The sequence below is a fragment of the Cavia porcellus genome, unplaced genomic scaffold (assembly GCF_034190915.1).
Source record: "Cavia porcellus strain 051 isolate PalLab524CR breed Dunkin Hartley unplaced genomic scaffold, mCavPor4.1 scaffold_7, whole genome shotgun sequence".
Taxonomy (NCBI): domain Eukaryota; kingdom Metazoa; phylum Chordata; class Mammalia; order Rodentia; family Caviidae; genus Cavia; species Cavia porcellus.
The window spans coordinates 72,954,388-72,968,270 of record NW_026947490.1 but is presented as its reverse complement, the minus strand read 5'-3'; the positions used below and the strand labels follow the sequence as shown (position 1 = coordinate 72,968,270).

Sequence of the window (13,883 nt, the reverse complement as noted above, 5' to 3'; positions counted from 1 at the left end):
TCACAGTTAAAAGAGGGAAGGTGTATTTCATCTCAGTTTGTTTTACTCGGTACTCAGAGAGGGGCAGCTACTCAGGGGCGGGCGGCGTGGCAGGGGGAGGAAGAATGGTCGAAGGTGAGGCAGGCGGAAGGCAGGAAGGCCGAGAAGGTGCAAACAGCTGTGCTGTCTATCTTTTCCTTCTAGTCCGATTTGGCTACAAACCTAATGGTTGCCGCCACCCTCACCCAGGGTTGGGCTTCCCGTTACCCACACCCAGAACAGTGCTAGCCAATCAGTGCACTAATCCACTTAACACACCTTTAATCCACACTCAACACACCCTAGAGGCAGCCAACTCCAACAAAGGCCCACTGTGAGTACATGAGGCCATGGGGAGGCCTCCAGACACAAGCCATAGCAGATAGCCTCAGTGTGTACACCACTCTCAGAGATTAGAAGGACACAGAATAGAAAGATGCGGACCGTCAATGAAAAAGATGGGAGTGACTTAAATATCTGAAGCAGAAATTAATGTTAATAGTAATATAATCCCTGCACTTGGGAGGCTGTGGCAGGAGGATCACCAGGAGTTCAAAGCCACCCTGGGCCTACCTGGTGAGCCAGCCTGAACTGCAAAGTGAGACCCTGTCTCAAAAAACAAACAAATAAAAATAATTTTTGGGTGAGAAATGTCCAGTGCTGTCTGAGTTGTGAGTACGCTAGTACAGTATACATGAAAGTGTAAACTGTCCTAAATTTTCTGGGGGCACAGTGGCAATGTGAGTCAAAATTAAAACATGCATTCTTTCTCATAAAAAATTGTACTTCAGAAGATAAACCTTAATGGAATCATGGAGAAAATGAGTACATAAATACACATGTACAAAGATGTTCCCTGTAGTATTCTTTGTGTGAAAAAGTGGCCTAGAGCCTGCATACCCCTTCCTTGTGTTTACATGATGCTGTGTCGTTCATTAAAATACTCTGCAGATAAGTCTTTGTGCATTGAAACAGGGGAAAAACTCAATGCGATTAGATAAGTGAGCTAATTATTGAATTTATGGGCTTATAGTGTGTTTATACACTATAAACACACTATATAGTGTTGTTTAGTAGACACTGAATGCTACTAAAGACTTAAAGGTCATAGGTGTGTGTAATAGCACATGTCAGTGTGGGAACGAAAGCAGTGGTTTAGAGGAAAACTTCTTTTGTTTGTTTTTCTTTTAAGCACAGGAAGCAGCTCCTGAGGTACAGGAAGGGGGCTGAATAAGTGCCACTGAGGCCCTTGTCAGGGGTAATTTATATAGCAAAGTCACAGAGTGGGTGAAACTATAGCCAACCAGTAAGATACGAAGTTATTTTTCTGCCTTTGCTGGGACAAAATTCCCAATACCCAGAGTCAAGGAAAGAAGGATTTTTTTTAGCTCGCAGTTTACAGAGGTTCGGGTCCAGAATTGGTTGGCTCCAAGGCAGAGTGGCACACGACGGGGGCAGCAGTTCATGAGGGCAGAAGGCAGCAAGAGAAGTGAAGAGGAGGAGCAGCGAGCCTCTCGTGTCGAGTGCAGGCTCCCCGGGGTGGGTGTGGCACTCGCACCTCCAGTCCCAGCAGTGACAATGAACCACTCACACAGGATCATGGTAAGCCACTTAGCTGACACTAGGGAAGTGGGCACATAGCACGGTACCTGGCCACATCATTACCGTGGCTCATCTGGCTTACGACTTCTAAAGCAGGAGTGTTTTGGGGAGGGCATGGGTACGGGTGTTCTGGACGCTCATCCAGCCCTGATGCGTGCGGTATCTGTGCTGGAATACAAGTTACAGTATGGTCTCAGGTTTCCATTTATCCCTTAGGAAAGTGTGCAGGTCTGGCCATCATGACTTTATCTTGGAGTCTTCCTTCTTCAGATGCGCCTCCAGCCGCAGTTTTAGTGGTTCTCATCTTCTGTACTGGCTTCTTCCAGGGCGTATCCCTAACTGCCTATTAATGTCTACCTGGTTTAGCTGCCTGTATTACTCCCCTCTGAAGAGCTGTGCTTCACTGCTTAGGGGCGAATGGGTGTAGTTTCAGTATAAGTGCTTTGAACTGAGAAGGTGCAGGTGACACCGAAGTGGCACCTGCAGAAGCTAATCCTAAGGAGTGTTGGGTAGGAGCCGTGTGGGGTTTGGCAGTTCTGAACCCCCTTCACAAGTTGAGTCTACAGATCCAAGTCTGGCCCATTTGTCATTGGTTCCATCTGCACGATCACTTGGAGTTTGCAGCCTCTAGGCAAGAGTAAACACACTTGCTCAAGAGGTCCAGCATGGATGACCAAAACATGAGCACTGGACTCGGACAGGCAGCATAGGAAAGAGCCGTGGTGAGACTGCTCACAAGGGACTGGAGCAGCGATTGTGACCAGGAGGGGCTCCGAGACCTCTCTAGTGTTGGAGGTCATCTGTAAATCCCATCTTTCTTTCTTTCTTTCTTTCTTTCTTTCTTTCGCTATTTTTTTTTTTCTTTTTTTTGGTACCAGGGATCGAACTCATGACCTTGCACTTTGCCAGGCAAGCACTCATGCTGCTGAGCTAAATCCCTGTCCCAATCTGATATTTCTTTACCACAAGTCCCTTCACTTTCAGCTATAAGAAGATACAGAGTTCAGGGATTTTAAGGACAGTTTTAGTTAAGGAATTGAGAAAAACATGTTTACAACATATTTTACAACATTTTTACATATTTTGTAATTTTTCAAAAAAGGAAGGCAAGCAGAATATACACAATGCATTAGCAACTGCCCTCTTGGATGGGGCAACCCTCGGGTTAAAGTGGACATCACCATGCCTGAGACAAGGCACACTCCTGGGGCCCACTGGGACCCATGGAGGGCAGGGAGGCAGGAGGGACCAAGGCCCCGGGACCAGGGCAGCAGTGCAGTAGATGTCTAAGGATGGACCACCCGTCGGAGGTGTCTCCGGTGCACGAGGCTTTTATCAGTCCTCAGTCAGTGGTGTGTGGCGATGGAAGACAGCGTGGTCACGCCAACACTTCAGAAGACCGACAGCTTGGGCCATTTTCAGGACTTGGAAAGTCATTCTAGCAAGATTTTTAGTCCCCAAAAGGAGTGTGAGTAGCCCTTTGGAGTCTACTGTATTAGAGGACTTTACTTCCTATTTTATGTTTTTAAAATGATACATGTTAGGAAAAAATTCCTTTTCAAATACAGAATACTTATTAAAGAAAGACTTTAGGCTCACCTACAGAGCTTTAACAGCACTTTTAATGTCTGCTGCATGACGTACTCATTAACAAGCTTTTAGGTTTAGTTCCTAAGCCCTGGCTTGCGCTGTTAATTCTAGTTAAAATGTACTTCTCCAATACCATTGTCCTTCTGCTGTATAAACAGTTATTATGGGCCAAGTTTCATTCTTTAAAGTTTTAAGTAGAAAATGATTTGAGGAGATAATAAGTGTTCAGTATTTAGACTGTTTGTCTTTTTTTACTTAGAATAACAAGAATAAGCATGTTGGCTACACTGATAAGCCGGCCCAGAGTTAGGCTGCCTTCTTGATGAGTCCTGAAGTACTTTTCTGCTTGTAGGCACAGCTCCAGATGTTCCGGGCTCAGTGGATGTTTGAACTCGCCCCCGGGGTGGGCACCAGCGCTGTGGAGGCGCGACCTGGCAGAGCAGCAAGAGGTGCTGTGCTGAAGGCAGCCGCAGATGCCAGGGGAAAGCAGGAACTGGCAAAAGAAGAAAAGTTAAGTATGAAAGATCCTTCGACACATTTTCTGTCTTTCTTTTTATTTGAGGAAGGAGGCACTGGAACTTTCAACAACATAAGGAAGTAGTCATACTCTGGTGATGTAGATACATAAAAGAATTTCTCCTCTCGTTGAAAACGTGGTTACTGTGCCAGTTTCTATGTCCTCACTTGTAGTTGCTTTGGGTGATACCAAGAGCTCTTTTCTCTCCAGATGAAAACTATTTTCATGGAATTGTCTTTTTTAGGAGATTTTTAAGAGTTATTTGACCTCTAAAAGATTGAAGCCTCTCAACAGGAGCTCAACATGGGGTTTACTCAAATGCATACCTTTTCAGAAGTTGTCTTAGATGTAGTATTTTGTGCTGATCATTTCCCTGCTGTGGAAGTTTTCGTAAGTGTTCACTCTGAATGTATTTGAGTGTTACCCAACTGCGGCCTTGTCCAGGTCGCTGTTCACACAGAGCAGGCAGCAGTACCTCATCCATTAGGAGCTGTCTTCCTCTTCCCTGGGGGCTGCCTGTGCCATCGTCACACCGTCTAACCAGGTTTCTGTGTGCGAATAGCAATTAAGTAACGTTACCCTGGTGATTAAAACCTTACACGCTTGTTTTATTGTAATTTTTACTTTAAAATCCTTGAGGGCTTCCAGACAGAAGCTCTGTAAATCCTTCACCCATCCTCCTCTGACGGTAGCATCTTGCATAACAGTAACACAGTATCAAAAAGTAGGAAGTTGGCTTTGGTGTAACCCTCTGATAGCCTGAGTTTAAAAGCATGTTTTTTTATTTGCAGTGATAGGACATGGTGTCTTAGTTACTTTCTCATTGCTGAGACACAATACCCAACACCTAAAAATTAAAGGAAGAAAGGTTTGTTTTGACTCACTGTTGGTAGAGATTTCAGTCTGCAGTCAGCTAGCTCAAAGAACAGCAGGCAGAGAAAATAATGGAGAAGAGAGAGACTTACCTTCCAAGCCATACCCCCCGTGTGACACCTCCCAGCATAAACTTAGCTATAAACTCATCAGTCGGCTAATGAGTGTTACACACCCAAGGTCTAATCACCTCTCGAAACCCCACCTGTGAGCTTTGGGAGGACATCAGGTATAAACCATAATGCATGGGTAGCTCTGTGTCATTGCCACCACGGTCATGATAGAGAGCTTGTCAGCTTAAATGACAGCAAAGACTGGCTCTGAAAAAAGATTGAATTGTGGAATGAGGAAATTGCATTCTGGAATATGTGCTATAGTAGATAAATCGTAGGCATATTTGCAGAGGCAAAGGAGACAAGGATTTTTAACTGCAAAGTGAGCAAGATTACAAAAGTTATGTTGAAGTAGTTATCTTGGGCTGCAAGGATTAACAAGAGATGTGTTTGCAGAAGTCTCTGTGTGAAGTTGCCATAGCTTTTGGGCAAGTTTGCAGTTTACAGTCCCTTGTGGTGGTTTTTGTTATCAGGTGCATTGTGCATGGGGCCACCCTTCATGATCCCTCAGCTGTATTTGCCAGTTCAGGCATTTGTGACTCCATTTAGATTCTGACAACTTTGGCGAAGTGTTTCATCCCCATAAGGCTTCTTTCTCTTTATAGTTAGTTACATTTTACCTTCCCTTACTGTCTGAGTTTTCTTGTTGCTGAGACAAAATACCCAACACCCAAAGTTAAAGGAGGAAAAGGTCTGTTTTGGTTCACTGTAGAGGTTTCAGTTCATAGTCGGCTGGCTCCAGGGCTGGGTGGCACGGCAGAGGGGTGTCACAGAGGAGAAACAGTTCATGGCACGGAGGAGGCAGCAAGCAACGAACAATGATAACAGCCCTTGTTCTGTCTCTTGTATTTTGTCTAGACCAGCCATTCTTAGGACAGGTAGGTAGCATTCATACTCTTAATCCTGGCATTGTGCTGTGAATCAGTCCCAGTATCACATCCTTGATCCCAACATCTCACACCCTCAATTCTGCCAACTCCAAAAAGTTTGGGGCATCTAGATATAAGCCGTAACGTCAGCCATCCTGCCACTGGCAGACACCACCAATCTGTTCTCCATCTTACAACTTTTGCATTTAAAAATGTCCATCCATTCTTCATCATACAGTATATATCGCCTTTTGAAATCCACTCCGCGTAATTGCCTTGACATCTATCCCAAGTCGAGTGCCAGTCTGCTCTTACCTGTTGCAGGGTAGGGCCGCATGGTGTGGATATTCTCAGGGTTTTACACTGCGTACTGGTTGAAAAAATTTGAGTTTCTAGTTTTGGACCACTATAAATAAAACTGCTATGAATATTTGTGTTTTGGATTTTCCATAACATAAACTTTCATCTCTCTAGAATGAATGAATGCCCAAGAGGGCAATTGCTGAGTTTTAGTAAGTACGTATTTGTTTTTAAAAGAAACTGCCAAACTTTTCCAGAATGTCTGGGCCGTGTATTCACTACCAGTGTGTGAGTGATCCAGTCTCTGTGTGTCCTCTTCTTCATTTGGTAGTGTCTTTACTTTATAGCTCTGGGCACTGCAATAAGTAGATGGTAATTAACTTGTGACTTAATTTGTATTTCCCTAATGACTAATGATGTTAAATACCTTCTCAAGTTGTTATTTCCCACCCACATCTCCTTGACAAAATAACTGTGCTTTTACTAGATGATTTGCTTATAGTTTTGGGTTTTTTTTTTTCCAAGATTCCTTCATGTATTCTGGATGCAAGCCCATTGTGAAATATGTGAGCTATAAATGTTTTCTCCCAGCTTGTAGCTTATTTTCTCATCCCCACACCCATCACACTTTGTAAAGCAAAAATTTTTTGATGAGGTCCAGTTTACCAACTTTCCCTTTCATGCGTTGTGTTTTTCATGTCATGTAGAAGAATTCTTTGTTTAGTCCTAGGTTGCTGAAATTTTCTGTTTGCTTTCTGTAAAAGCTTTATAGATATTACATTTAAGTCTCTGATCCATTTCAAGTTAATTTTTACATGAGGTATGGGTTTTTAAATTGAAATGCAGTATTTTGCCCCCAGATGGCCAACTGCTCTAGCAATCTTTGCTGAAGAAGCCTTCTTGCCATCAGTATTTATTTTTAATACGGATTTTCAAACATTGCTTTTCACCTTTTATCTGTGCAGGCTCGAGAACTCTTCCTACAAGCAGTAGAAGAAGAACAGAATGGAGCTCTGTATGAAGGTGAGCCCCAGGGCCCAAGAGCGCGCGGCTTAGTGCCAACTCTGTGTCACTGTTTTTTTTTTTTCTTTTTTTTACTAGAAGTTATTTGATGGCAAACATCAGTCTCCCTATATTCTATAGTTTTTTAAGGGAAAAATAAAATTTATATTTTATGTGTCTTGTGTCTTTCTGAAAAATATGAGTTAAATAAATGTTTTTCTACATTGTTTCAGTGTTCGTTAATACTTCATTAATGTATTTATTTTAACATAAGCTATATTCTTTGCAGAGGTGAGAATTACTTCAGAGGAGGGAAATACCAAGGATAAATCAAAGAATGAATAGTTATTAAGTTCTAATTTCATTTTATTAAGGAAACAAGCTTCAGCTTTGTCTCTTACTAACCCCATGGAAGTACATGCATAAAATAAGTATCCTGTTTACCATATTATCTTGGTAATTGTGGTTTTGTTTTTTAATAGTAAAGGTCATAATTGGGACACAAGAAAAATGCTTTTGCTTAAATCGTTTGAAAATGCCCCCAAAATAACATTATTTGCAGTTATACTGTAGTTATTTGCAGGTTTCTTTACTCGTGTTTTATGTGGATTTTCAATCCCTACGTAGTCTTCGTAGCTTGTAAGATTCCCAGCTCAGTCCTTCCTGGAGGGTAACTCGGCCAGGATAACAGAAACTGTCAGAATGTGTCCAAATGACAGACCTCATCCAAGGGAGAAGGAGCTCAGCAGTCCCCACAGCCCCAGGCTTTGGTGATGTCTCTACAAGGGGAGAGCTCCGAACCAACCAGGCCAGGAGATTTGCCTAAAAACTGGTTTTAAATGTTATTTAAATAGACAGCTGGGCTAAAGGAAGTTAGATTTGATGGGTCAATTCAAAGAACTCTTTTCTGTGATGTCTATTAGAAAGCATTTGAATTTTCTCAATTTTGTCATAAAATTTTTTTTTCTTAGAAGTCTTTTGGTTGGATGATAGAATTGCATAAAATCACTACTAGTGAGACATAAGAGGATGAGAAAAACGTGGGAAGGACAGGAAGATAACAGTAAATACATCTTAAATTTCCAGCATATGTTAACCTAAAAGGTTACTTTCTGAACTATAAAGTTTGCATTTAAGTTTTTTCAGTGAATGGCCATTGTATGTAGAAAAAGAAAATTTGACTGTTTGAAAAGAAAGTTACTAAATTAAAATGTAACTAAGAATAATCAAAGAAAATGACAGAAATGTGTGGTCATAGCTAACTTAGCTTTATTTCTTCTTTCAGCCATCAAGTTTTATCGTAGGGCTATGCAGCTTGTACCTGATATAGAGTTCAAGATTACCTACACCCGGGCTCCGGAAGGTGATGGTGTCGGGAACAGCTAGTGCGTATAAAACTCAGTAGACGGTAACGCGTCGCCATGCTGACACGGTCACTAAGCTCTGTAGTACGCAGAGTGTATTGTTCAGAAAGTTACAGAAATTGGTAATTAGGAAAATTTAAGGTTAAAATTCAGAAATGTACACTTTAAAATAGATGCAACAAAAAAGTGTTGAAATTTTTCAAAATAACTGAAAATAGTCAAAAATTAAACCAGTTCAGAGTGCTAAAATACAAGTACTGAGATGTTAATAATGGTTGAAATTGGGTAACAGTACATGAGGTTTAACTATAGTCTCTCCTTTTTTTAATTAGTACAAATTTGTGTATTTGAAACTTTACATTTAAAAAACATTTTATTAAGAAAATGCTGAACTCTGTGACAAGATTTTTGTTCTCTTAATATGTATAGATAGAACATTATTAAAACTAACATTTTTGGCCTTATTTTATTTTTATTTATTTTTATATTTAGTTTTATTTTTTATTATTACATTTTGGGGAGGCAGAGTGTCGGGAATTGAACTCAGGACTCAGGCCTGCTGGGTAGGTGCTGCACCACTGCCCTAGATCCCCAGTCCCCGGTTAGGGCAGTGTCAGTACGTGACGTTACATTCCTTGTGTGGAGTCCATACGTGAAAGTTCCCAGTCCTTGTTCTCACCCCTTCCGCCTTCCTCCTCCGGCCCTCCCGCCATCGCTTCATCCCCTTCCCACTTCTCGGCACCTGTTTTACTTTGTTCTTTATTTATATTTTGGGTTTCTCCTATCAGAGAAACCATGTGATATTTCAGCCTGTGTGTCTCATTTAACATTGTGGTCTCAAGGTGCTTCATTTTCGTACAGGTGATGCAAGTTTATGTTTCTTTATGCCGGAGTAGGACTGCTGTTGGTGTGAGTAGACTGGTACAACCACTGTGGGCATCAGTGTGGAGAGCCCTCAAACCAAAGCTAGAACTTCCATTTGACCCAGCTGTTGCCCTGCTAGGTATCTTCCTGAAAGAGTTGGACATAGTCCAGGGATATATGTATATTCATATAGCATCACAACTCATAGTAAAATAACAGCCTGATGGTACACACCTTTAGTCCTAGTACTTGGAAGGCTGAGGCAGCAGGATTGTGATTCAGGAACACCCTGTACTGCATAGTGGATCCAGTTTCAGAGCAAAAGGCCAAGGGAAGTAGGAAAATAGTTTTGATAAGGAGATACTAAGTATTATATTTACTCTGTCATGCAATAGTTAATTTATCATATTATTGCCAATGGTTTTAATCTGTGCATGTCTGTTAACATTCAAGAAGTATATAAGCCATATTATAAACATGCAGTGAAGTCACTGTTAATTGCCTGTTTAAACTTTTCAGCTAATATTTACGCCAAACTAGAGTTCATAGCACTGAGTAGTTCATGCTCAAAATGAATCGTCTGGGCTTTTTTCTAACCGTTCTTTCAACTTGGATAGTCACTTAAACTCAGCTGTTTGCGTGTGTTTTGTAGGTGCCAGGTGCTTTTAAGGAGCATTGTCTTAAAACCTTAAAGAAGCGTTAGTTAGCTGGGGATGTAACTCAGCAGCAGAATGCTTATCTAATAAGCAGGAAGCCCTGAATGTAGTCCCCAGCACCACAAGAAGAAAATTGCTTTCTGTCCCATTTCATTATACAAACTCAGATGCTATGAAAGTTCTTTATGGCTGCAGATACTCCTTTTATTACAGATCTTGAAAGTTTCCTCAGCAAGCTTTTGTTTACTGCCTTCTCCTGTAAGATGTTGATAGGACAGCCACTAAGTTCATCTAGCTCAGTACCCTCGCTGCTCTTCATTGTACTCTGAAAACCTTTCCTTTCTCTTCATCCTCACCCAAAGCTTTTTACAATTCTGATCACCAAGGTTAACTTCAGCAAATGTGGAACACCACACATTTTTTAGCACTCTTTTATGTGTATTTCTGAATTGGTAGATGATTTATGGACCCTAAAATTTTTTTCAAATTAGATATTTTCCTCTTTAATGGCTTGGTGTTAAGGCAAATCTATTACAAAATCCTTGGTCAGTACAGTACTTCATGTGACATCTATTTGATTTTTACCCAGATTGAAAGAATTATGAGCACATAAGCTATTTATTTATGTAAAGATTTCAAACCATTTGCAATTTTTCAATAACTCAAAGAAGTGTTTACTGTAAAGTAGACTAATAAATCTTACCACCTGAATCCAAAAAATCCTAATTATCTTTTTGAAAAACTTGGTATGAGCCAGGCATAGTATCACACACCTGTTAACCCAGGTACTTGGGAGGCTAACCCAAGAGGATTGCAAGCTTGAATCCAGCGTGGACAACTTAATGAGAACCTGTCTCAAAAAAGGACTGGCCAGGGCTGGGGATTTAGCTCAGCGGCATAAACACCTGCCTTGCAAGCAGGCGGTCATGAGTTCGATCCCTGGTACCCCTGGTACCGATAAAAAGGAAAAAGGCAAAAAAAAAAAAAAAAAAAAAAAAAGGACTGGCAATAGAGCTCAGTGGTAGCACGTGTGAGACCTTAGGCTTCCCCTTAGGAAAAGGGGAAACTATGTATGGTACTCCTTTGCAAGGCAAGATAATTTGTGACCGCATTTTAAAAATGTATTTTTTAAAAATTTGCTCTTAGCTGACTTTCCAAAGCAGATTCGAATGTGCTAGGAACAAGTTTCTGGACAGTGTGTTGGTAATTCGAGGCCCAGTTTCACCTCCCTTCCTTCCTTCCAGCATTGAAGATAATGATGATGATAGCAAGATGGCCGACCTCTTGTCCTGCTTCCAGCAGCAGCTCACATTTCAGGAATCTGTGCGCAAACTGTGTCAGCCTGAGCTGGAGAGCAGTCAGACCCACATATCAGGTGTGGATTCCGTAAGAAGCACTGTAACCTCAGGTTGAGTGTTTCCAGACCTCAAAACTAAGATAATTTGTCGGGTAATTGCTGCCTAGTTCAGAATACGGTGGGAGGTCTGGCTTGTAACCACTGTTTGTACGAACAAGTTTTTCCAAAGTCGAAGTGGAACAGCATTTGTAATGCAGTTGTTTAAGGATGCCAGACTTTCTGTGACGTTCAATCAAGAGTGGCTGAGGCACCCTGAGAAAATTAGATACAGGTATCATGGATTATCTCAGCCAAGGTGGACAGTCGCCCAAGACAGGCTCCATGTTGGGAAATTAATGTTGTTCTGTATTGGATGTTGTCACATGATTTTCAGATGAGGACAATTTAGAATTTTGAAAAAGGTAAAAGCAACATCGTAATGTTAATACATTATGGAATCATTTAGTAAATTATTTTAGTATGTCTTGGCAGTAAAATCTTGCAAAGGGAGAGGGTACTTCATATAAGCAGTTTGAAATCTATTGTATGCTAAAAAAAATAACATTGCATCTTGATGTTAGGAAACATTGATTGCCATTGGGTGGCTCAGTAGTTCTGAGCCATAGTTGGAACGTGTGTATAAATTTATGAGTCTCTGAGAGTGCAAACACAGCCTGAGAATGTGGTGGCGACAGTGGGCGGCTTGCAGGAGCCGCACTGAGAGACGGCTTTCTTCTGCAGCACTGCCCATGGAGGTCCTGATGTACATCTTCCGCTGGGTGGTGTCTAATGACTTGGACCTCAGATCGCTGGAGCAGCTGTCACTCGTGTGCAGAGGCTTCTATGTCTGTGCCAGGTACTTGCTTTGCTTTTCAGTGACTCAGGCAGTGAAGAACAGGATTATGAAAAGTTTTTTGCCAATTTTGTGAACTCATTTGGTAAAAGCTTGAAAATGAACAGAAGTTTTTGCAGAGCTGTCTATAATATGATCTTCTCAAATAACTTAGCGTTTAAAGGTTCAAATGTGCTGTTTGCAATGTGTAGAGCAATTTGTAAAACAGACGGAGTCATACATGTTGCTTGCATTGAGGTTTCATATAAGCTTAGCTGACATGGAAAAAGGATTTATGTTAGAAATACGTAGACTGGGCTTGGTGCATTCCTGTAATCCCAGCACCTGGGAGGCCAAGAGTTTGAGGCCAGCTGAGCTACATAGTCAAAGCCAGTCTGAACTGCATAGTGAGATCCTGTCTCAGAAAACACCCCACACACCAAAAAAAAAAGAAAAGAAAAAAACAAGTATACATTCAGGTTATTTTTACAGTAGCTCTTGAGCCCATTTGTGGTAGTGATTTAATTTGGATTGCTCTTTTGGCCCCTTAAAAGTTATTCTATTCCTTTAAAATTTTACTATGTCAAAAACAATCATAATTTAATATAAAATCATTTGAAACTGATCTTTCGTAGGTTTCTTATTTAAAGAAATATTAGATATATATATATATATATATATATATATATATATATAGAGAGAGAGAGAGAGAGAGAGAGAGATTAGGTATATATACTACCTAATCCTTACCATGTAGAATATTTTGTATAGCTTTAGTTCTTAAACTCAGATGCTTTTTTTTTTTTGGTAGTTCAGGGTACTCACTATGTAGCCTGTGTTGGCCTCTTAACTCACAGAAATCCTTCTGCTTCAGCCTCCCAGCATTGGGATGACAGGTATGTGCCACACTATGTCCTGCCAGGTGCATTATTTTAAATAACTTAATTCCATTTGGAATCTTGTATTTTGCATACAATATTTGAATTGCTTGAAGACTTTTTGGTTATTCTAGGCATTGGTTTATTTAACACATACTTACAAGCATCTATTAGATTGTTAGCCTTTTGAAATTAAGGTTTCTAACAGTTATTCTTACATCAGAAAATGTAAAAGATTTGATTAAGAAAAGTTAATTTTGGTTATTTTTAGGAAAAAATTGAATATACATTTCAAAGCATATTTGTTTTGACTAACATTGAGATAAATTTTAAGTTCATCTTTCCCAGTGTGACAAGGATATAAATAAGTTTTGCTTGTTCAAAACTATTTTAAGTTATAGGTAGAATATTAAATAATCGAGCTGTGTCAGAGTCATGTCAATTTTCCGCACATCACTTGCTTAGTGATTTTCCCATGCTCCATGAGAAAGTGCTGCTGGTGCTACCTTTAAAACTTATTTCCATTGTTACCGTTTTGTCCCTGCTGTGGCCACCGTTGCAGCTCAGTCACCAGTCTAGCTGGACTGAGTAGTGCAGTGGCATCCAGCATAGTCTACTGGCTGCTGTCTGTCCCCAAAGAATATATTCTTTGTAAACTTCCTTTTCCACATTTTAAATTGAATTGTTTTCTTGCTGTTGAATTGAGTTCTTTCATATTTTGGATATTAGTTCCTTATCAGATGTATAGTGTAAGTATTCTCTCCCATTCTGTATATTGCCTGCACTCAGTTGATTGCTTCTTCTGCTGTGCAGAAACAATTTCTTATTGAGCACTATATAGTTGGGTCTTGTTTTTATCCACCAGTCATTCTGATTTAGTTGCATAATTTAATCCATTGCATTCAAGACAGTCATTGATAGGTGAGTTCTTACTACAGCCACTATTACCTTGCTTTCCACTTTTGTTATAGTTTTCCTTTTTTCTGTCTTCCTCTCTTACAGTTTTCCTTTCTTAAGTGATTTCTTCCAGTTATTTTTTGGTTCCTTGATTATTATAGTTTATTTGTGC

The 13,883-nt window shown here is 40.5% G+C and overlaps 1 protein-coding gene across 1 annotated transcript in view; it reads left to right on the top strand.

Moving 5' to 3' along the window:
* Nucleotides 1-13,883, top strand: part of Fbxo9 (F-box protein 9) — a 28,767-nt gene that overhangs the window by 4,986 nt on the left and 9,898 nt on the right. Inside the window, exons 3-7 of the mRNA XM_005002204.4 lie at nt 3,563-3,721; nt 6,848-6,905; nt 8,170-8,269; nt 11,013-11,143; nt 11,846-11,960. Of these exons, the coding sequence (XP_005002261.1) occupies nt 3,563-3,721; nt 6,848-6,905; nt 8,170-8,269; nt 11,013-11,143; nt 11,846-11,960 (563 nt within the window). The remainder of the gene's footprint in view (nt 1-3,562; nt 3,722-6,847; nt 6,906-8,169; nt 8,270-11,012; nt 11,144-11,845; nt 11,961-13,883) is intronic.